At 31.0% G+C, this 24,660-nt stretch overlaps 2 protein-coding genes, 1 long non-coding RNA gene and 1 other non-coding gene across 4 annotated transcripts; 2 read left to right on the plus strand and 2 right to left on the minus strand.

Annotated features, from left to right (window-relative positions):
- Positions 1 to 3,270: 3,270 nt before the first annotated feature.
- On the plus strand, positions 3,271 to 4,737 carry LOC122592402 (probable aspartyl protease At4g16563). Its single transcript, XM_043764622.1, has one exon. The coding sequence runs from the start codon at positions 3,271 to 3,273 to the stop codon at positions 4,735 to 4,737; it is 1,467 nt and encodes a 488-aa protein (XP_043620557.1).
- Positions 4,738 to 6,095: 1,358 nt separating this feature from the next.
- On the minus strand, positions 6,096 to 6,292 carry LOC122586188. Its single transcript, XR_006321896.1, has one exon. It is a non-coding gene; the product is annotated as a U2 spliceosomal RNA (small nuclear RNA).
- Positions 6,293 to 6,869: 577 nt separating this feature from the next.
- On the minus strand, positions 6,870 to 8,114 carry LOC122585378 (probable ribose-5-phosphate isomerase 2). Its single transcript, XM_043757514.1, has one exon. The coding sequence runs from the start codon at positions 7,815 to 7,817 to the stop codon at positions 7,029 to 7,031; it is 789 nt and encodes a 262-aa protein (XP_043613449.1). The 5' UTR covers positions 7,818 to 8,114; the 3' UTR covers positions 6,870 to 7,028.
- A 9,782-nt stretch (positions 8,115 to 17,896) lies between these two features.
- LOC122586071 lies at positions 17,897 to 19,223 on the plus strand. The gene is made up of 2 exons (XR_006321866.1): positions 17,897 to 17,967; positions 18,929 to 19,223. It is a non-coding gene; the product is annotated as an uncharacterized LOC122586071 (long non-coding RNA).
- Positions 19,224 to 24,660: the final 5,437 nt, after the last annotated feature.

Raw genomic sequence — 24,660 nt, forward strand, 5'->3', positions numbered from 1 at the left:
CTTTCTTTTCCAATCATCTTTTCCGATGAAATTTTCCAACTAGACATTTATTTTCCCTTTACCCCCAAGCCTCTCCAATCACCACCACCTAATAACCACCAACAACAGCCTTGCTACCAGCCACCGCCGTCTATAACCACCACAAGCAATTGCCACCCACAGCCACCGCCGCCTATAATTACCACCAGCCACCGCCACTACAATCAACATCAGCCACCACCGTCTACAATCACCACCAGCCACCACCGCTTACAATTACCACCAAACACCGCCATCTACAGTCACCTCCAACCACCGCCGTCTACATTCACCACCAACCAACCGCCGCCACCTAGAATCACTACCATCCACCGTCTTTCTTTCAATTAAAATCAAAATTTAGAAAAGAAAAAAAAAAGATGACTGACATGTTTGAACTATAATTTGTTTTATTGGTTGTGTTTTGAATGTCATGAATTTGAGTAAATGATTTTGTTTGTGGTATAGTTTGGATTCAAAGTCGGAAAATTCCATCGGTAAAAATGATCGGAGAAGATGATCGGAAAAGAAATAATGGAAGAATAATTTTATTTGTATGATTTTCATTTTTCGTCCCTCAAGTAGTTATTTTTTCACTTTTCGTCACTCAAGTAACTATTTTTTCACTTTTCGTCCCTTGGTGTAAGGTGAAATGACATTATTGCCCTCACGTGTCTAGCACGTGCGTACGTTAACGGCTATTTTTTAACGCCGTAAGGCCAAAGGACGATTATTGAAAAAATTGATCAACTTTAGGGTCAAAATTGTAATTTTTAAAGTTTAGGGATCAAAAGTGAATAACGTGCCAACTTTAGGGACGAAAAGTGTAATTTACTCTAAAAATAATAATAATAATAATAATAATAATAATAATAATAATAATAATAATAATAATAATAATAATAATAATAATAATAATAATAATAATAATAATAATAATAAAATATAAAAAATTTATACCAATAACCAAAATTAATCATTTCCAACTTGCATGTTGTATATATATAAACTTTATATACAAAGATTAATCAAACATTAATTAGTTCATGCGCGCATTATCCCCTAATTAGACCAACCCTGCTTTTTGGCTATGATGACTTTTAGATGTCATTTTCCATAACCTTATAATCAAATAGTTTCAAGTACACAGGATGAGGTGTAGATGATATGCTTTACTAATTAGTGGCTTAACTCTTGATTAATCACGAGGATCAATCAAAAGACAAAGTTTTTTTCCAAAAGTAGCAAGTGCATGTGTGTATTTCGTCATATATCATGCTAAAATGCCATGCAATGATCATATCTATGTCAGCAAGTGGGGTGATCAATATTTTTAAAACACATAAGAGAATCTTGATCTTAAGCATTAAAGGCTGCGGTTTAATTAAGGTGTAACATTGTATTATATATAGTCCATTTGTATATCATATTAACACTAGTTTATTAATAATACGAGTATAAAAGATTTTTGGAAGGCCACTAAGGTTTTGAAGGTTAGTTTATTAGGAATATTGATCGATAGTGATTTGGTATGCCCCTTTACATTTTTAAAGATTTTTGAACAAAAAAAAAATATATTGTTTGAAAATTATGGACTATATATAGCTCGAAATATATATATGTAGTATTACTAGTATCTAGTATGTATCTAATTAAAAAGTGTCTAATGAACTTTATGAACTCTGATATGTCATTTTATGTATCTGGTGGTATTTTATATACAGTATGTATCAATTTATATATGTGGGAATGTATTTGATGTCATGTTTACATTTTATACTAAGCTGAATATATTTCCAAGCAGTTATGTGATTAAAAAAAAAAAAAAAAAGAAGATAAATACTCATGTAAATGTTTTGTATTTTTTTTAAAATTGAGGATCAAATACTACAACTGAGAGTCTAGACACTGTTGTCTTAATGTAATTTATCCTAGCGAACCCATTCACCAAAATGTCTGATAGGAGGAAACCCCCTACGCTAGAGAAGTTGTCCATCATCAATCATTTTGTCACATGTATGTGTGCATACATACAGATATAGCATATATATGATGGTTTTGTTTTCCTGTTTTGTCACCATTCCATGACTGAACTTCAATTCGAGTAATTATGTAGTGATGTACAAGAATTGATTTCTCCTTGCACTTAACTTACAAACGGCCATGATTCCACGGACACATTGGAGTGGCCGAGGATTCTAGTCAGTACCACCATATTTTGAAATTAGTATCGGGATTCTGTATATACAAATCCAGATGATTGTCAATTTGTCATTGATCATCAAAATATTGGTAAAATCTTACAATAGATTTTAAAATCAAGATATATATAGATCTTAATTAACAGCCTTTGAACTACCATCTAATCAGCAATACGAGGAAGACCGGCAGGATTTGGTGGATTTGCCAAATCTCCACTCAAACTAGTATCCCATCAAATTGACATATTTATAACTTATTTATTTCAAAAACGTGAAATAAAGTTTCATGTTAAAAAAAATTGCTTAAACTTGAAATTACTAATTTCATTATCATCTTAACGTAATTAGCGATGCAAATTTGGATTTGAAAGGTTGATCACCGCTTATTTCAATTTTGTTTCCACTAAAAAATGTCTGATTTCGATCTCTATAGTAAATATTTTTTTAATAAGAAAAGAGTTAAATGTTAGTACTAAACAGTTAGCATTCGAGACACTACGATAGCATCCAATTGGATAGTATGTGAAACTCAAACCATGTATATATGCTTGGTATGGGATGATACCAGGCCAGAACTCTCAAAACCCCCTAATAATCCACTGTTACAAATGTAAAAAGTGGGATTCGATCCCAAAATTATATAAATTCATATAACGTGAGATTCACCAACTAATAGAAGCCAAAATTTTATAAAATAATATAAGTAGCTCAACAGTATAGTTGATGTGTCTTTGCAGAAGACAGTTACAAATCAATGATATACCACCATACATTATTAGTTTATAATTACGTATGTTGGAAAATTCGGTGTAAGAGTGTGCTATGAAATACATTTTTCGTATAGAAATTGTGTAATAACATAATGTAGTAAACAAACACTAGTTTTTACTCATACATACTGAGGTACATATGATAAGTTGATGGTTGTTGCAACTTTTTTTTGGGGTCTAATATGAAACCCCTCATATCCTTCATATAAATGAATAGTCCTTTTTGGTCTATAAATACCATGCTCTTATCAAACATTAATATACCTTAATCAAATCTAAAAATGTCTCATATCATTTTCAACTTGTTTGTGTTCCTCTTCTTTTCCTCCATTGCCTACCATTCACATGCACGAAACCACCCTAAGACCTCATCTCTAGTCCTAGGTTTAACTAATACGAGGACGACCATTAAACTCCCCAAAGAATCCTCATCAACCTTGAACCTTAAGCTATCAACCCAATCATTACAAACATTGGACATAATGGAGCCCTTGAGAGAAGTTAGAGATGGTTATGTTATGTCTCTAACACTAGGGTCACCTCCACAAGTTATACAAGTGTATATGGATACTGGTAGCGATCTCACTTGGGTGCCTTGTGGGAACCTCTCTTTCAATTGCATCGATTGTGAAGACTATACAAATCATTCGTCTGTGTCCAAGTACTCCCCATTGTATTCATCATCTGGTGTTAGGGACACTTGTTCTAGCCAGTTTTGCATTGATGTACATAGCTCTGATAATCCTTATGACCCTTGTAATATTGCTGGTTGCTCATTAAGTACACTAATTAAGGGCACTTGCTCAAGGCCATGTCCTTCATTTGTTTATACATACGGGGAAGGTGTTGTCACGGGAACTCTAACTAGGGATACCCTAAGAGTCCATGGGAGTACGAACCATGACGATACTAGAGATGTAACCAACTTCGGCTTTGGTTGTATTACATCGTCTTATAGAGAACCCATAGGAATTACAGGATTCGGGAAAGGTCCCCTTTCCTTACCTTCTCAATTAGGGTTTCTTCAAAAGGGTTTTTCTCATTGTTTCTTGGCTTTTAAGTATGCCAATAACCCAAACATTTCAAGCCCTTTAGTTATTGGAGATCTTGGAATCTCTTCAAAAGAAAATATGCAATTTACTCCAATGTTAAAGAACCCAATGTACCGGAACTACTACTATATTGGACTAGAGGGCATAACTCTAGGTATTGGTTCAGGTTCCTTAATTCAAGTTCCTACAAATTTGAAAGACTTTGATTCATTTGGCAATGGTGGTATGTTGATAGATTCAGGGACTACATACACTCATTTACCACAACCGTTCTATTCCCAACTTATTTCCGAGCTCCAATCTATCATAGATCACCCACGAGCTACTGAAGTGGAGGAGCGGACGGGTTTTGACCTATGCTATAGGGTTCCATGTTTAAACAAAGATGGCATGACAATGATGGATGTGGATGACCACCTTCTTCCTTCCATCACATTTCACTTCATGAACAATGTGAGCTTGGTCTTGCCTCAAGGGAACAACTTCTACGCAATGGGTGCACCACGTAACTCGACGGTGGTCAAGTGTTTGTTATATCAAAGCATGGATGATGGTGATTATGGACCAGCTGGTGTTTTTGGTAGCTTTCAACAACAAAATATGGAAGTTGTGTATGATATGGAGAATGAGAGAATAGGGTTCCAAACAATGGATTGTGCCTCTTCTTCAGCTTTCCAACAACTTCACAAACCTTGATTCGCTCCTTTGGTTACCCTTTTCAAATGCAAAATGTGATCTCTTCTTTGTTTTTTTGTTTTTGGAATCTAAAAGACCACTTAATAAGGTGAATAATGTTGTTGTTGCCTTTATTAAAAGTAAATAAAGAACCTGAGTTTGATTGAATCTTGGTTGTAGATTATATTTTTTATAAATGTACTATCTAATTATATTTTCTGTACTTTGATGGTGCATAAAGATTGTACTTTGATTTCCTTAATAATTCTTAAATTCAAAGAAAGTATCTCTTAAGTCTCATGCATTTTATTATATTATTGTTCGTAGCTACTTATAAATTAAATATAATTTTTACAAGCTCTTAGTGCATTGGCTTTACCAGGAACAAGTTGTAGTGGCCGTGCATAAGATTATAATTAAAAGTTAGTTTTTGAGTATTAATTTATTCTATTCTATTCTATGGGTTGAGGTCTTGAGGTTCGAAGTCTAAAGTCCAGCCCAACAAGTGCTTTACAGCCTTTTTTAGATGACAACAAAATCATTTATTCTTGAGTCCGTTAGCCCATAAGTTCATGATGAAAATTATTGTTTATCAAGCATTTAACAACATTATTTTACAGGTTTTGGTCCGGTTTGTCCATTTTTAATTTAAAAAATGCCACAATTCCGAACTTTAGGAGATACACAAATATAGGATTAGTGTCAAAAACAATTACTTTTTAGATAATGAAAACAGGGGACAATATTATTTAGTCCATCAAAGCCTAATGCCTAGCAAGCTGTTGTGAAGGGCCCTTATGAAAAATGAAGTTGATAATCTTGATATCAATTTATAAGGTTGATAATCAGCGCGGCTCACATGTCGGATATTAAACTATTAAAAGCTATGTTAGCCAACACGAGAGGGTGATATGATGGTGATGAACGTGTCACTTTATATACAAGGAGCTCTCTACTTTGTTCACTCAACCTATGTAGGATGCAAACACCATCTCAGCAAACAAGATCGTTGCACCTTCTATATATAAATATATGGAATTCATCTTAGTTGGTCTTTGACTTTTTTACTGAAAACAAACCTGCATTATCTGAAACTCATCAGATACACACGATATGTTCTGTACTCACAATTTACCTTCAGATTATTTTGCCACCTGATTTTTGCAATTCGTGTTATGAACTCTATACCAATATGAAGGTTCGAAAATACAACTTACACATAACTATATAAAGATTAATGATTCAATTTTTCCATTTCAAATACAACTTACACACCATAGGGTCTGAACTTAGTTACAGATAGGCCAAAAAGTCCATATGGGGAACAACATCAAGGATTTGATATTCAAGTCAAATACAAGAATTATAACTTTTAATTGGAGGGGTGTGCCAGGCCTCAGTGGTAGTGTAAGACCAAGGCGACACATAAAGAGCCCCACTAGCAAGCTAGCGTGATGGGCCTTCACCCATAAAAAATAAGATTAATATCGAGTGAGCCGATGGCTCACATATCAGATATTAAACTGATAAGAACAGATACTACACTTGATCTTAGCCAAAAGGCCGAGAAAGGTATGCATGTATATTTGTTGGGCCTCTCAATTTATAGGGAGCTCTCCTGAGGCTATGTTGTTTCCACAACCAATGTGGGACGCAAAGACCATTCTATTAAACAATATTTTTGGAGTTTATTTTTTGGCCTCTGAATATGCAATTATGTAAAATTCATTGAATGTTTTTTGCTTTTGCAATTTCTGTTATGAATTCTATTTTAATAAACTCAGAATTCTCCCCCATAACTATTGATTATTTTTGGTTTTGCAATTTCTGTTATGAATTCTATATTAATATGATTATTTTTATCAGTTTCGTTTGATGTTAAAAAATGCAATACCCATAGAGCCGTAGCCTGGTCATATTACCATCATATTCTTGAATCTTGATCGTGAAAAATCTTTATGTCTCGTTAACAATTTCAACAACTTTTAAATAGCATTATGCATAATTGATGAAAACTTGCATACGAATTGATGCAGCAACATCCACAAAATCAAACCATATGACCCAAATTGCAGCCTTTTCGTATAACCTTAAATTGAAAGCCATAACCACCTCATCAGGTATGATTGATACAAAATATGAAGACCAAAATGTTCAAGGCAAATCATCCTTGTTAGTATCTTGAATTAACAAGAGCAACACATCTGAAAAAACTTTCATCATATCTTCCTAACATCGTCTCCTAAAAACTACTCAAAAACACAAACAAAAAAAAAATCCATTTTTTTAATCCAACGAACTCAAGTCAACCTTCAAGACTTGTTCTTCACTATAACTCCGCTATCACCCGCAACAATCACAGTAGTAGCCATATCAAGAAACATCCCATGATCAACTACACCAGGAATCCTCAAAATAGCATCACTAGCCGCCTTCAAATCCCCAATATTTTTTTTGAAACACAAATCAATTGTATAATTACTATTATCAGTCACAAAAAGATCTCTTGTTTTCTCACATGTCCTAATCTTTGCGACACACTCGGCTTCTTGAAACAACATTTCTAGTTTTTTACAAGTAAATTTCCAACAAAACGGGACAACCTCAACCGGCATAGCTAAACCACTTCCACCAATGTAATCAACCATTTTAGATTCATCAACAATAATTACAAGTTGTTTAGAAGCACATTCTATCATTTTTTCGCGTAACAATGCCCCTCCACGTCCTTTAACCAAATTCAAATCCGGGTCAACTTCATCCGCTCCATCAATAGCTAAATCAAGAACCGGGTGTGTCTCAATATCCGACAAAGGTATATTTAATGACAAAGCTTGTTCATGTGTTCTTTTTGAAGTTGGTATTCCAATAATGTTTTCTAAAATCCCTTGGTTTAATAGGTCACCAATGCGGTCCACCGCATGTTTTGCGGTGGACCCGGTTCCTAGTCCAACAACCATACCTGATCTAACAAGCTCAACCGCTTTATAAGCGGCTATTTTTTTAAGCTCGTCTTGTGACATTGTAACATGTGGTTGTGGTGGTAAAAATGATGATGTTATGACCCTTGTGGTTGAATGTGGGTTATATGCTATAGCCATTTTGTTTGTTTTGTATGTTTATATTTATATATTGATTGGTGAGATGTTTTGAAAAACCGTTGGAAAAATGAGGTTGGAATGGTTAAGGTATTCTGAAACAATGAAAAAACGTGTATAAGGTTTTTGATGAGAAATATGTGGTGAGAATGAATAAGTTTTGTTTGCTTGTTTATATACCGAGAATGTGAAAATGTGAGTGGTGGTCGTGTGCGGCGGAGATGAATGAAGGAATTATATATATTTTTTGTATAGAATATATAATATTAATGGGAATCATATCGAGGGGAATTAATACTATGGATTTTATTTTATTTTGTAACGTTTGAGGTAGAAAGAGATAGTAGTAGCGTGTAACGTAACCTCCTATCAGCTTTTTATGGGACGATATATATATATATATATATATATATCTTTTTTAAATGAATATCAATGCAACATATTATTATTCACACATTCTTTTCACAAAAGTCCTAACTTTTCTTAATTGATGGACCGAGATAAGGGAGGTAGTGGAGAAGGAGGGTGGCGACAGATGGTTATAGAAGGTCGATGAAAATGTGTTATGATTAAAAAGAATAGGGGAAATGATGGTATATAAGAATTTTATGTTTAAGTATTAGTATTTTAGGAAGAAAAAAATATGCTTAATTTCTTAATCTAGTTTTCAGGAATATATAAATCTACAACAATTTTTGGTCATCCACAACAATGCTTGCTTTATACAGTTGTACACTGTGTAGTATAATTTGTACATTTGTTCTGGATGACAAAAAGTTGTTTGTATATATATATCACTACCCTTTAGATAAATATATTATCCGTGTAATATTTAACTTATTATATATTTGAGTCAATGATTATGTTTGTTGTATAACATTTCAATTACTATTTTGACAATAATTAATATTTTTTTTAGGATATTGTTAGCCATTATCTTTAGGTTATGATTAATCTTTAGCTTTATTGATGTTATTTTAAATATCTATCTAACTTAGGTGAAAAATATCTCATATACTATTTTTTTAATATTTATCGTATATTGAATAAATGGTTGGGTCCCCATGATTTTTAGGAAATAAATTTTTTTTGAACAATAATGGTGATTGAACTCAGCGCATTGCCTCTTCATCGTCCGGTAGAGATCGACCATGCCACCGGCACAGTCAATCCGAGGGCATGACTGGCGGTGGAAGTCCCACTACCGTTCTGGAGGAAACCAGCTAAATGCTAGAGAAAACACCTCATGCCCCACCACATTGGTAAGGACTTCCTAATATTTCTTTCAAAGGTTTTGAACATGTGACCAACACTTGGCTGAAAGACATATGGGACACTAAATGTCCAGTTGGACTAAATCCTAAGGACTTAGGGAATAAATGATTGGGGTTTTTTCATCCAAATTAGGTGTGAGACAACACCATCTTCCATTTTCCCGTAGAATATTATGTATATCAAACCTGACCGGTATAAATTCTTATGTCAAATGATGAATGGGTTACAATGAATTCTAGGTTTGCGATTTAAACGTAGGTGGGAAGTCTTGACTCTCAAGAGGTCTTAGTTCAAACATAGTATAGGTTTTTAATCACTATTTTCAGGTGCCATCTTACGATTGTTAAATTGGTTTTAAAATATGTAGAAGCACTGAATCAGTACGTTTATGAGTGTGACACGCATATAAAAAAAATCATACAAGGTGCTTGGTAATGAAATGTCGTATGAAATGGAAGTAATGGAAGCAAGATTCATGCCTTGGGTCTATTTTTTGCCATTTTGGTTACAAATAAAAAGCATAGTCCATTGACTGATTGATTCCATTCATATGGCCCCATGCTCTATCCTCATTTAATGGTCTTAAACCATTGGGCCATTTTACCATCCAATGGGACCAATTAATGGTCAATATTTGGTCTTATCAACACATCCACATATTTTGGGCCAGTAGCATCAGAATTACATTCTTGGTTGTTACCAACTTACCATATTTTTTATTCATGCTTATGTTTTTTTGGAAACGATAAATTCTTTAAAAAATATAGGCTAAATATCAAGACTATTTTAAGTTTTTGACTGATTCTTAGGTTAGAAGCAGGTGTCTACAATAGTCTATTTACAAGTTACAACAAAATTTAGTTAAAATCATCCAAATTAAAAGGGCTTCTTATTGTCACCTTTTTAATTGGGGCAATCCAAACTCAATTGGGATAATTCTTTTTAAATCATCTAAATTGATAGGAGGCAATAAGAAAATCAGGGTGGTAATTGAAAGATACAATTGAAGCCTTTAGAAAAGTTTCGAACCGAAAACATTTGAATCGAATGTAAAGTTATAAGTCACGTGTAAAGTTATGGATTGACCTTGTATCATTTAGAATTAGCTCCCAGCCTCCCATCCTTTTACGATCATATATTTTATTCTTTTATTTTATTTTCCTCACATTTTTTCTTGATTTTTCCAAATGTTAGTATCATGTGGTTTTAAAGATCATATGCGTCAAAACATCTTTCTACTAAATAAAGTTGAAGTCCAAAAGATGCTTATTTTAAAAAATCTTCTAACATGGCATAATTTAAAGAACTAAACTCCCCCTATATTTTGGATCATCACGTCATAATTTTAATTTAAAATTAAATTGCCTTTTCCTCCAAAATGATAAATTAAAACAGAAGACCTCTTTTTTCCCAATATCCTAAACACAACATTCCCAAATGTTTTTAGCTCTACGGGTTTTATTTTACTTTCACTTATTATTAAACCATGAAACCATTACAAAAGGTAAACAAATTGATTATAAATAAATATATAAATATATGTTAAATTTGGCATATCATAAGCAAAAATAAGTTTTGTGGTTATTTTATACTTTTCATTATTTTTTTACAATATTCTTTTATTGTATGTTTCTTATAAATACATGTTTATTACACAGTTAGCTACGTTGTTGTGTTTTTACATTTAACATTTACATCACAACGACTATAATTAAAATAAATTATTATAATAATACTCGGGTATCACCCGGATGCTTGAGCTAATAAAAGAAAAAGAATGAAGTGCTATGTTGTTAAAATGACATTTTTACCTCTAACTAATTATTGAATGCATTTTTTGCGTCTAGTAAGTCCTCTATGGTAGTTTCACAGTAGATTTTCTACGGATAGTGATAAATATACAAAACTTTAACCATTCGTAACACATGTGCATATTTTATTACATGATATATAAATATATAATGTATGATTTTTTTATTTTTTATTTTTTGGAACGCCATAATATATTCCTATTTCTAAATTACACATATGTCTGAAATGAAACTCAGGTTTCTTAAAAACTCTCTATTAATCCACCCTCACAAATGTAAGAAGTGAGACTCGAACTCAGATAGATCCTCCCGTTGTGGATGGCTAAAAATAGTTGTTCATTTATCGTTACCCAATTATTATCGAAAAACATGAAAAACTTTTTTTAAAGCTTTCTTTATCCCATAGAAATAAGCTATTCAACCCATTAGTATTAGCTTTTTTTTTTTTTAAAAATTCCAATAAGAAAAGTTTTCCTCAATCCTTCATTGAAGATGTCAAAGTATATAAGGTGAATTGTGTTGGCTATTTTTTGCGCATCTTGAATTATTTTTTTATATTTTTATATTTTTCTAATGTTTTTCTTTTCATGTATAGAGAGTGGGTATATCAGAAGTTCATAACACGTAGATTTTTATATACATCAGACATTTTATTAAGTTATGCTTATTTTTAATGGCATCATTAATTAAACAAGTTTGAAAATTGATAACGGATGTGGATGCCCTTAATCCATTACTAATATCAATGGGTTTTTTCTTTACCCACGAATTTGCATGTTTAAATCTATAACCATACCCGTCATCCATGGTAAACCCACGGATCAATATTGATGCTAGTTTAAAGTTAAAATAAGTATTTATTTTTTAAAAAAATCATTAATCAACCTAACTCATATGCTTAAAAATTAACCTAAAACCTAAAGAATTTGATATATGGATTTCACTAATTCTTTTTTCATAATCTTGCCTCTTGATTTTTTCACATGTCATCATCTTATAATTAGGTTGATTATTAGGCATACAAATTAGGTTGATTTAGTTCAAAACTTTTCATACAATGAACTTCTTTTTGAACGACAATAAATTCTTATTAAATAAAATTGCTAGTAAGAAACTAGCTGCTACAATAACATACAACCTACGATAAGAAATTAAAACTTGAACGACATGACTCTAAAATAGATAAACACGAAAAATAACGACAAAGGCTAAATTTCATACAATGAATATGGCGCGCAATCATTTTTGAGAAGTTGATACAGAGTTAATATAACTTATGCAATTAGACAATAGTATATGGCACAGGGTAACACCATCAGGCAAAAGTCAACCCGACTAAGGTATTTGTGGCGACGTCGCCGCTAATACTCTGACACTGACAAGGGGCTCGCTATTTTTTCTGCCAGATTTACCATTACGGACATGGGGGCTCGCAGTATTAGCGGCGACGTCGCCGCTAATACTACCTGGTCGAGATTTGACTTTTTTTAGCCTGGTGGGCTTACGCTCCTCGTAGTATATACGTACTTCGGTTTATGTCTCGTAAATATGAGTGAAAAGGGAAAAGAAATGCAAAAAAGGAAACCAATAGACAAGTGAAAGGACACTACGTACACTACTACTCAATTTATTCAAGATGTGAATAATCGAAGATAGATATTTGATTCTTTTTTCTTGGGCTCATGATCAATTTAATTATTTGGTCCTACAAGAATATATGACAATAATTCCTACCTGTGTTAGTAATCAGAACAACAACAGTCGTTCAAACCAAAAATTATTAAGCTTCTGTGCATGTTTCTTTAGATGGGAACCACATAGTTGAAATAGAACCAACTACAGTAATTAGTTAGGCATGTGTTGAGCATAAAGTATATGTAGAATTGCCTGTGGGGATTCTATACATCAGATTTTGTCACAATTTATGTAAATCAAAACTTTTAAAAAACATTGGAATAGAGTGTGAAATAAAGTTTGATCTAATATGCTCTTTTATTGACCATGATATAAGAGGTTTCTTAACACTTTAATTATCCATTCAATTCTATCCGTTTCATAAAGACGTACATTCGTATGTAACTCATCATATTGCCGAAATTAATTAGCGATATATAAGAGGTCTATCTCTGTCTCCTTAATTCTCTTCAACAGGTTAATTGATCGAGTGCATTTTTTATTATTCGCAAAAGGGAGGTTCTTAATTAATTAGGTGCTTTTAGCTAGGTGCTAGTAGTTTAGGACTTTAGGGTGTTGAGGTATCTTCTTGAGTTGGTTTATACTAACACACATAAGATGACATACTTATATATATGGATAATGATAAATCAACCTAATTGGTTTGCTAAAAGATATAACTAATATTAAGATGATGACATGTGAAAAAATCAGGAGCAAAATTAGAAAAAAGAATTAGTGGAATCCACGTGTCAAATTCTTAAGGTTTTAGGTTGATTAATCATTTTCATATATATATATATATATAGTGGGCTAACCTCACATTGTAAACAAAATCGTTATTAAGTGATTACTAGTGAACCAAGACGACCCCCTAAACAGAAAATGACTAAATATATCTTGCTAGTTATGGAAAGCAATTATGTATGTAAGTCCAAATAGTGACTCCTGGTGATGAGTGACCTCTTCACTCATACAAATGGGCGCCACATGTACACAGGAAAACAGCTGGTGTTGTACTACAACATATATTCTACTCTACACCACTCTGGTCTGGTGCTCTTATAACATATCACCACCTGATGGGACACTCATTAAAAAGAATCTTATTGATAATAATAATAATGCTGTACATCAAATCATGAAAGCTTATTTGCCAGTATGTATGTGTATGTTTGTGCTCAAAATCCGCTTCAAGATTTCCTGCTGGTTCCTCAAATCATATCCCATCTCCAAGTATGTGTACGATCGATGTAAGAGTACGAGTGACCGTGTGATTGCGATATCTCCTTTCATCTAAATTAAGTTTAACTAATGAATAATAAGACTAAGCTAGCTGGAATGGCTAAGGGCCGTCAACCTTTTCAATTAACGTCTAAATCGAACCTATAATGTTATAGGCAGTTTATATATCGTTCAATGGTAGAATGTATCTCACACAAGATGCTGAGAGTGAGGGGCTCTTTAGCGTTAGATAAATCCCCTATACGAGAAAATGATCCATATCTTTAAAATATATATATATATATTTTAATAACACTTAAGTATATATTTTGGTTATATGCTTATAATGCGGTTAATATTAAAAAGGTCAGAATAAGACTAAGTGAAACTAAAATTGACTCGGATTAATTTATTGGCTCCATTTTTTTACAAGTTTATTTGGTAAATGATATAAAGCACAAGGTAATAAAGTTAACAACACCAAAGTTAAGCGCTTAACTATTGCACTCTAAAGAATATATATATAAATATAAGGTTTATTCTATAAATATGAGAACTATAGGGTTTATATTGTAAATATAGTTGTTAGAGGCGGTTAATTTGAGTTTAAATATACTATCATTGTACCCGCGCAATGCGGCGGCGGTGGTTTAGTGGCGTCGGTGACGGGTGGTGATCGATGACATCGATAATTGGTGTCAAGTGGTCTAACCGTGTAAGTTAATACAATGATGATAGTGATATTTTAGAAGATAAGGGTTTAAAGTGTAAATTAATTTATTAAGGGTGATTTTGGTAATATCTAATAACCCTTTCCTTAAGGGTTGTTTATTAAGGGCAATCTAGTAATTTTTCATCTAACTTTCTTAAAATAAAGGGGATGAATAACATTATAAAGGAGTAGTAGATAGTTAGAAATTAGTTTAGATTTCCATATAATAATTTCTAATTCCCTGTAATATTCAATAACTAGATTAAACCCCGTATATTTTATACGAATAAATAAATTATAATTATTAGTTAAAAATAAGATTTAATAGTCCAAAATATATCTCCACATAAAAAATATATACAACATTCACATAATAATAATCTCATACCAAAAATGATAAATTATTTTTACCTCATAAGTTAGTTAATAAAAAAAACTACTTAAGCAATAATTAATAACTTAATAAAATCATTAAAGTTTTCATAGAAATTAAAGATCTACTGATACTTAATCGAAAATTATTACATTATTTGTATTGTAATAAATAAAAAAAAAGTTATGGCGTTGTATTATAGAAAAGTTAACTATCAGATCGATACAATATAACAGATCTAAAAAAACAAATTAATATCTTATTAAAAAATTATGATATAACAAAACTAATGGATAATAACAAATTTTTAAAAAATGTGATACTTATATAAATAAGGAGTCGAGATATATATGATAAAATGTTATCATTGATAAAGAAAAGATATGTAATCCAATTTTATTATTAAATAAAATGTTTATATATTAATTTACACGACTTATTAATTTGATTCAAGATAGATAGCGATCTTATAAATTTGATTCAAGATTTGTACTAACTTATTATATATTAATCCCGTAGGTTTATGATTATTCAAGATTTTTTTTACTTTTTAATGATAATTAATGGTGATTAGGATTAATGATTGAGAATAATTTAAATGACATAAATAAACACATGGTAACTTAAAATTAGAAAATTAATGAAGAAATGACACCTCATACAAAATCCAACATGGCATGTTCTTACAAATGCCAACTAAGCAAAAATATATCATCTCTTAATTATATAGAGAGATGAGAAATGAATACATGCATTTTCACTCTCAATCTCGTTTCTTCACACTCTTATATCTAGGGATGTGCATGGTCCGGTTTGGTCGGTTTTTGTTAAAAATCTCAATCAAACCAATGTAAACGGTTTAACATTTTTTCAAACCAGTTCGTCCAAATTGTTATGCCAAACCAAACCAACCAAAACCAATTAACCGGTTTGGTTTGGTCCGGTTAAACTGTTATCATACTTTTGACGTTCATATATAAAAGTTTTTAGTAATACTAAATTGCAAAAGTTTCACTTATACTTAAAATGAAACACACAAAGTATTTTGAAAAATATAAATCATATAATATTAATTAGCTTGGTGATTTAGGAATCGTATCTTTGAAAATTTTAAATCTAGAATTTGAATATGTTCAACTTTATACCAACTAATAATTTGTTATTTATAATTTATAACATTGAATATTAATATATACATGTATGTAAATATATATATATATATTAAACATACCATTGATATAATTAAATGGTCCGATTTGGTTAAACCGGTTTGATAAAAGTCTAAAACCACGAACCAAACCATAAGAGCGGTTTATTAGAAAGGCAAACCAACGGTTTAAGTTTTTGATTTTAAACCGACCAATCCGTCCAATTACTTCGGTTTAAACAGTTTAACCGGTTTAGACCAAACCGTACACATCCCTACTTATATCTATGCGAAAGAGATTTACAACGCTCAAGTTAGATAGAACTAACTTGAATACTATAATTAACTTTATCGCTAGTGACTAGACTAACAAGTATTGGATACTAGACACACTGAGATTCTAACGATTACATTATAATTAACGAACACGGTACGATTGAAGACCGACTTTAACAGTTTCTTATGAAACTCATTTTGCAAAAGCCAAGAAATCATATACACAGATAGACAGACAATAAACTTTGGTCTTCAATTCACCAACTATTGCATTCCGTAAACACGTACACTTGTAAAAGAGTCTTCAAAGTCTTTGGATGTTGATATGAAAGAAGTTGTCAACATTTGATACACTTTTTTTTTTTTTTTTAACCGCAATATATCATTATATAAATAAAAGGGTCTTTAGCAAAATGCTAAAAGCCCACACGAGATTGTTAAAAAAAATACAATTACAACATTTGATACACTTGACATTAATTGTTTTTGATTTGTCTTCTTAATACTTAGCCATTTTGGGTAAAAGAGAAACCGTATAGAATTCTTCCTCAAAACTATCCATTCTCAAATGGATGAGTACACGTGGATTTTGGCTTATTGCGAGGGTCAAACATGTGACCCTTTTCTTCGAAGTTATTTTTTTTTCTTTTTTTATTTTTCCGGCTCAATTTTAAAAGACAAAACGAGAATTGACTGTGAGGTTTGCTGAAGCTTGCTAAAAGGTGACGTCAACCATTAAGTCAATTCAAGTGAATTATTTTTTAGTTAAAAATAAAACTTTTATATCTGCGCACACACATACATGTATATATATAGACACAAAAACGACCTTAAAATGGGATCATAGCCTACAACGACTATATTTTGAACAGTTTATTCACACGTCAAAATAGTCAGTTCTTCAAAATATCATGTGCGCATCAAACTAGTGATGGTATGCAATTCTTTAATTCTATAGAATTTTAGATTGGAAAAAAAAACCTTTGTTATGCAAAATAATATTTCAACAAATGTTAATCCAAGTTACATATTTAATGTATATATTTAATGAAATATTATTATTTTAGAAATGTTTAATGACTTTAAATTTTTATCATATCATTTTAAGTAATATTAATGATCATCAATATCATAAAAATAATATTATTCATTTATGTGGGCAATGTGCATAGTATCTTAGCTTAGTATGACAACTATTCATGCCAAAAATCGCATATTTTTTTTGAACGGCAAATTATATTAAATTAAAAAGGCACTAGCAAAATACTAGACACCAAAATATACAAGGAATATACTATAAATACAAATAAGTCCCAAGGGACACGATAAGTCGATAAACTAAACAACGAATAGAACCATAATAATGATATTAAGACGTAAAAATCATGTTTAATGGTAATAAACGTCAAATTTTCACTTGTCCATCCCATGCAATTAAATCCCACAACAAAGTGACAAAACGCCTATAAAGACTAGAAGCTTTACTAGTTTTGGGAAACCATGATCATGTGACCAAAAAAGAAATGCCTAACTTTATTCCTATAAAAGGTGCAACACATTTCAGATCTTTTATCCACATATATGGCCTCATATACCTTATGATATTACATATATCTACACATGTAATTTGCTCACCCACTTTCACTGAATGTAGAAAGCAGGTTCTGTAACTATCACTACTAGATTATCTATTACTCTAACTCCCACAAAAAATTTATTGATTCAACACTTCAATTTTACTTATGTACGTCTACACAAATTACTTTTAATTTCTCTCTTATATATATTTCAAAACCGATCTTCATGTGTATGAGGCTAGTTAATTACCCTATTTATTAAAAATACCCAAGAGGCTAACTTTGTTCTCAAGCCTAGGTTTTCAAGAAAAAAAGGAGAAAATGGATTAGGCTGATTGCTTAAAACAAAAGCCCTATATATATGAGGAAAGTTAATTTACATCTATTTGGTTGATTAAGGAAAGGAAATAAGTAGAGAAAGGAGCTCTTTCAGTCCAGTCCGAGACAAATTTAATGACTTGTTGCTCAACTGCTGAATCATTGGTTCAACAACGCATTAAAATTGCTAGGATATAATACAATGTGTTCTTGATCCAATGAAGCAGGAGTTGGAAGCTTAGTCGTTGGTGTCACGTCTTGGACTGAAGGGAGCTCCCTACTTTACTTATCTTTTTATCTTAATTTAATTTAATTAATTCTGTATTTTTGATTTTAAGTTATAAATGTGTACGTACTATGTAAGAAATTAATTAATAGCATGTTCGAGGATACACCACTCGAATACGTACAATGACCAAGGAAGCATGCATAGAAGAAATTTTTTATATATTATGGTGTTAATTACTTTTGATTACGTATTTTCATTCTTAAATCTTATAAACCTTAATTTGCCTAGCTAGTAGTCTTTGTAATCTCTTTCATATTCTCTAGCTATCTAGCAAACAGATAACTAATTAATCAACGATTTTGATTTAAGTTACGTACAGTAGTCATTTATAACACACGAGGCTGGTCAAATTAATTAGGTGATTGATCCTGGTTAATTTCCTTATTGTATTCCTATCACGGTACTAATTCATTAGATTGTTATGGTTTTGATATGCAGATATATTGTTATATATATCGTGACTTTAGTTGGTCTCTTAATCTTGGAGCGAGGCTCTCATTTGAAAAACTCATGCTCCGATCGATCTGTGCCTTTCCTTCTCTTCCTTCCGTCTTAACAAAGGAGGCTTTTTTGGTACCGATGGTTTAGGTGGTTTTTAAGCAGGGACATCTGAATTCATCAGTCGGTACGGTACCCTAATTTAGTTTGTTTCTATTAACTTTTTGTATTTTCTTCCATATATAATGTTACTCTAAAACGTATTCCCATTTTTAAATTGTCATTTCATTTACTACTTTTTTTCATTTGTCAATACGTGTGTAATGTAAAGCGACAAAGGAAGTGAAGATATATTTTGTTGATATAGATGTAGTGTTAACTTGGAACTAATTAATGGGGAAAAAAGATAAAAAATAAAAGTAAAGTAAAGATCTTGATCACTTGAGAATGATGTATATATGTAGCTTAATTGGCTTTCAATTCTATTAAAGAATTGAAGAATTGAAGTTTAATTCAGTTAGTATTTCTTGTTGCGTTAGTTCATATTAATTAAAAAGTCATTGTTGGTTGGCATCATGCCAATCGTGTACGTTATAGAGAATAATTTTTTTCTGACAATTGTGAAAAAATGTCATGTAAGATTTTTGCTTAGTTATCATACTTACATTAATTATTTATTTTTAAACATACTTTAAAAAATTATTCTTTAGCCTCATCATCATTAAATAATAATAATTAAAAAATTAAAGCTAGACAGCTAAACATGATATATGCCATATTACATGTCGGTTAACTCATGTATATCTTAATGGATGGATTACTTATGTTTATAACTATATTATATTATATGTTATATTATAGTACTAGTATATATATCTATTTATACTATATTATAAAGCAGATCTCCATTGTCTACATTTTAAGTTTCAATATTATACTTTCTCAAAATGCTCATATATCAATTTTATATTCACTTAACATCTTTTCTCTTTCCTCAAATTTCAACCAATCATTTTTTCCTCTCTGTTCCATAAATCATTTATATCTCCAATTCATTCAAAATCTTTTATCTCAAAAACCGTATATCGATAAATTATAAAAATTATATGGGTGTTCTTAAAATTTCATGCTATTTCATTAAAGATGTCATTCGATATATTTTCGACGAATTTTTAAATCCGAGGGCGAACGACTAAGGCATTTGGCTATCACACTCTATGACCTATCACCTCACCATCTCACCGCCACTAACTCGACCGCCTCCGCAATACGCGGGTACCGTTCTCGTATATATATATATATATTCAGAACAAGTAGATTCGGCTAAGTCATGGTTAAGTCATGTATATCTCTTAAAAAGTTAATTAATGGATGGATTTAGTATATATATACATAGGGTAAAGTTATTTTGAGAACCCTTTTTTTTGCGAGAACCTTTGAGAACTTTTCAAATCAAGCCCAACAGATGATTGTTCTTTATATGAAAACTGTTTTTTAATTGTTTTCTGAATAACTTATGTGTAATTTTGAAGTTTATAATTGTGTGGAGCATGGATTATCATCCGTTATACAATTATGTGGAGATTTGGATTCTTGATCACATATGCACGAATATTGCTATGATCACATGTATGCAAGTCGATCACATGTAATCATAGCAATTTTCGTGCACATGTGATCAAGAATCCAAATCTTCACATAATTGTATAACGGATGATAATTCATGCCTCCACACAATTATAAACTTCAAATTTACACATAAGTTATTCAGAAAACAATAAAAAAAACAATTTTCATGTAAAGAATAATTATCGGTTGGGCTTGATTTGAAAATTTTTCAAAGGTTCTCGCTAAAAAAAGAGTTCTCAAAATAATTTTTCACTATATACATATATATATATATATTCACAGAAGAAAGATTCGGCTAAACATCATAACATGTTATTCTAATTTAATTCCATGTATCTCTTAACTTAATGGATGGATTTCTTTTTAACCAAGATACAAATTTATGTTTCATAATCTCTCTCTCTATATATATATATATATTCATTATATACATTATTCTTATCTTATTACATTCCCATAATGCAACTTATAAATATTGATCAACCGGCTGGATTGTGTAAGGGAACAAGACTAAAGGTTCCTAAGCTTGGAGAATGGGTAATAGAAGGAGAAATTAATTCGGAAACAAATGTTGGAAACATCACATTCATTCCAATAATGAAATTGGTACCTTCAGATAGTCGAATCCCATTTTGGTTTCAAAGACGACAATTTCTCATATCTGTTTCTTTCGCCATGACTATCAACAAGAGCCAAGGCCAAACACTTTCAGAAGTGGGTTAATTTGTATCTTAAGAATCCAGTTTTTAGTCACGATCAATTATATGTTGCCTTTTCAAGAGTTAAGAGCAAAAAAGATTTGAAGGTACTAGTACTAGACAAAGATGGAAAGCCTACCAATATTACAACTAACGTGGTTTTTAAAGAAGTGTTAACAGATCTTTCATTTTCATTCAAATAGATATTACTTTAATGGTTTTTTTATGTATTTTACTTTGAATTTTATTTTAACGGATACTTTCACACTTTAACAATATTTGTATCATTTTCCTTAATTTCATTCAACGCATTGAATGGTTTCGTTTATCTTTTTTGGCTTTACTTTTTCATATGTGGTTACCTTAACATTAAAAATAATTGTGTTATTCTCTGTTAAAATATATCGTATATCGTATGAGTTTAATCTAGTTAGCAACAAATTAAATACTTTTTGGTATAAGGGAAAATGAATGACACGTGCAGAAATTGAAATACCCCGTAGATGGGAGAAGCTAGAATGATTCTTGATTGGATGAAAGAAGACTCAATCCGTAACGATACGTACGGATCGAGATGTTTTTAAATAAAATTATTTTAGACTTCAATAAAAAAAATTAAGAATATATACATAGGATAAGTGAGACTTTTGTTTTGTTTATTCTACCTATAATAAAAATAAAAAAAACATATTGGCGTTCTAACATTTTTTAATTAATCCTTTACTTTTCTTTTCATTTTTTCTTTCTTTTTTTGCTTGTTAAAAATGCATTTATATATGGCTGCCAACTATAATTAACGTGAAATTGCAATAAGAAGACGTAAAAGTTACATAATGGCACGATAAAAGGCCATGATAATAATAGTTGTCAAAGAGGTAGCATTTGTACGTGTCCGGTTGTTGAGATGGAATTTGTTGAAGTTTGTGGTTGTGTTCAGCCGTCAGAGTATTTGAGTGGAAAAGTGAAAGCACTTGATCAAGACAATCTATTCGTGTGATTTTCTGGACAAAGTGTCTTTTTTTATGTATAACTTTTTATAAAAATAAAATAAATTTAAGGTTGTTTGACATTTAAGTTTAGATGTAGAACTTTTTATATATTACTTTTTTATATATATTTTTTTAATGAATAAATGTTTGGTCTCCCACGAATATTATGGATTAAAAAATAGATCTGTGAGTATTTCACAATTAAGATCAGGTACCTAACAACCTTATATAACAATCCCCTATTTTTTTATTATTTTTTTTTCAATTTATCTAAGTTGTTCTCCTTATAAGACTTTTAGTTGTATAAAATTTGTATATCTTTTAACTCCTTAGAGCATCCACAATAAAGCTTTTTGTCTTGCCACTTAATCAATCCAACCATATTCAACCTCTTAAAAAGTCATCTCCTTCAATGAATAGCTATTTTTAAAGCTTTTTTTTTTACCACTAAACAAGGAAAAAGCTTTGATAAAAAGGTTGAAGATTGTCAACCTAGGGGTGTTGATGGGTCGGGTTAATTGGGTTTCGGGTTATTCGGGTTTCAAAGAATTATAAGTTAACCCGTAACCCAAACCAAAAAATATTTGGGTTATTTGGGTTTGGGTTATTTGGGTTTGGGTTGTTTGGGTTCGGGTTTTTTGGATTGGGTTTTGGTTAACCCAAATAAAATGTCATTGAATTTACGTGCATTAGTTACGCAATATTGCAACAATATAATTTCAATTTCAAAAACTTAAATAATAGTGATACTTATATAGACTAAGTTCTTTATTTTCAAATGTGTTGAAACACTTTTGATTATGCGTTTTTTGAATTCTTGAATGAAAAAATGATAATATTATTAGAATAAAAGTCATAGACAAAACAAATAAATTACAAACTATATAAAAATATAGAAACTACTGATATTAAATAAATAAATTTTGACAATATATAACTCTTTTTATATTCATATTTTTATCATCTTTTATTAGTGTATTTTTTAACATCCATTATTATTTAACTTTGCACGTTTCTGATTTTGTTTATAAATAAAAATTTAATATTCAAATAATTTATACTTTAAAAAATTTAATGTGTTTTATTAGTGTATATATATGTAAACACATCTTATTTGGGTTGACCCAAACTATAACATTTTCACCCACAACCCAAACCGATTAAGCTTTGGGTTAACCCAAATGACGACCCACAAACCAAATAACTCAACCCGTATCACCCAAACCCATTCGGGTTGGGTCGGGTTATTTGGGTTTGGTTATTTTCAACACCCCTATGTCAACCTATTCATTAAAAAAACTATTCACTCCAATGGTGACAACCTAAAGACTTTTTCTTAAAAAAAAAGCTTTTTTTCAACCTACCATTTGAGATGTTCTTCTATACTCTTTAATAAAGCATATTGGCTTTTTTATTTTTAGAAATTAAGCACTATTTTCAGATTTCCCATAATACCCTTTATATCTCTACCAAAACATAAAACCCTTATCTATACTATTTTCCTCCAATCTTTCTAATCATTACACGCTTTCATCGACCTTCTATCGCCCTCCACCACCGCCCTCCTTCTCCACCGCCTCCCTCGATCTCCACCACCGCCTTCCTTTTATATTGTCCTCGCCTTCTAGCCGCTGCAACGCACGGACACTATGCTCATCTTAATAAATTAAATAAACGGATATATATAATAAACATATAACTAATCTAGGATATATATTATTAATCTAGATGAGGATTTTTAACATCGACATTATTTAAAGAAACTAAAAATAGAACTTATTTAATAGTAGTATCTACCAATATATATATATATATATATATATATGAAAAGTTATTTTGAGAACTTTTTTTTGCGAGAACTTTTCAAATCAAGCCCAACCGATTATTATTTTTTACATGAAAATTGTTTTTTGATTGTTTTCTGAATAACTTATGTGTGATTTTGAAGTTTATAATTGTGTGGAGGCATGGAGTATCATCCGTTATACAATTATGTGGAGATTTGAATTCTTGATCACATGTGCACGAATATTACTTTGATTACATGTGATCGACTTGCATACATGTGATCATAGCAATATTCGTGCACATGTGATCAAGAATCCAAATCTCCACATAATTGTATAACAGATGATAATCCATGCTCCACACATTTATAAATTTCAATATCACAAATAAGTTATTCAGAAAACAATCAAAAAACAATTTTCATGTAAACAATAATCATCGGTTGGGCTTGATTTGAAAAGTTCTCAAAGGTTCTCGCAAAAAAAAAAGAGTTCTCAAAATAACTTTACCCTCTATATATATATATATATAGATATAGATATATATTTCTAAATTTATTATTAAGTAAACACGACATTAGTCCTTCTATTTTGCTTAAACTTTCACAATAGACACATCACATATCTAA

This window comes from Erigeron canadensis, chromosome 1 (assembly GCF_010389155.1).
Source record: "Erigeron canadensis isolate Cc75 chromosome 1, C_canadensis_v1, whole genome shotgun sequence".
NCBI lineage: Eukaryota > Viridiplantae > Streptophyta > Magnoliopsida > Asterales > Asteraceae > Erigeron > Erigeron canadensis.

Coding starts and splice junctions, on each gene's coding strand:
- LOC122592402 (XM_043764622.1), top strand. CDS start 3,271: ATGTCTCATATCATTTTCAACTTGTTTGTGTTCCTCTTCTTTTCCTCC.
- LOC122585378 (XM_043757514.1), bottom strand. CDS start 7,817: ATGGCTATAGCATATAACCCACATTCAACCACAAGGGTCATAACATCA.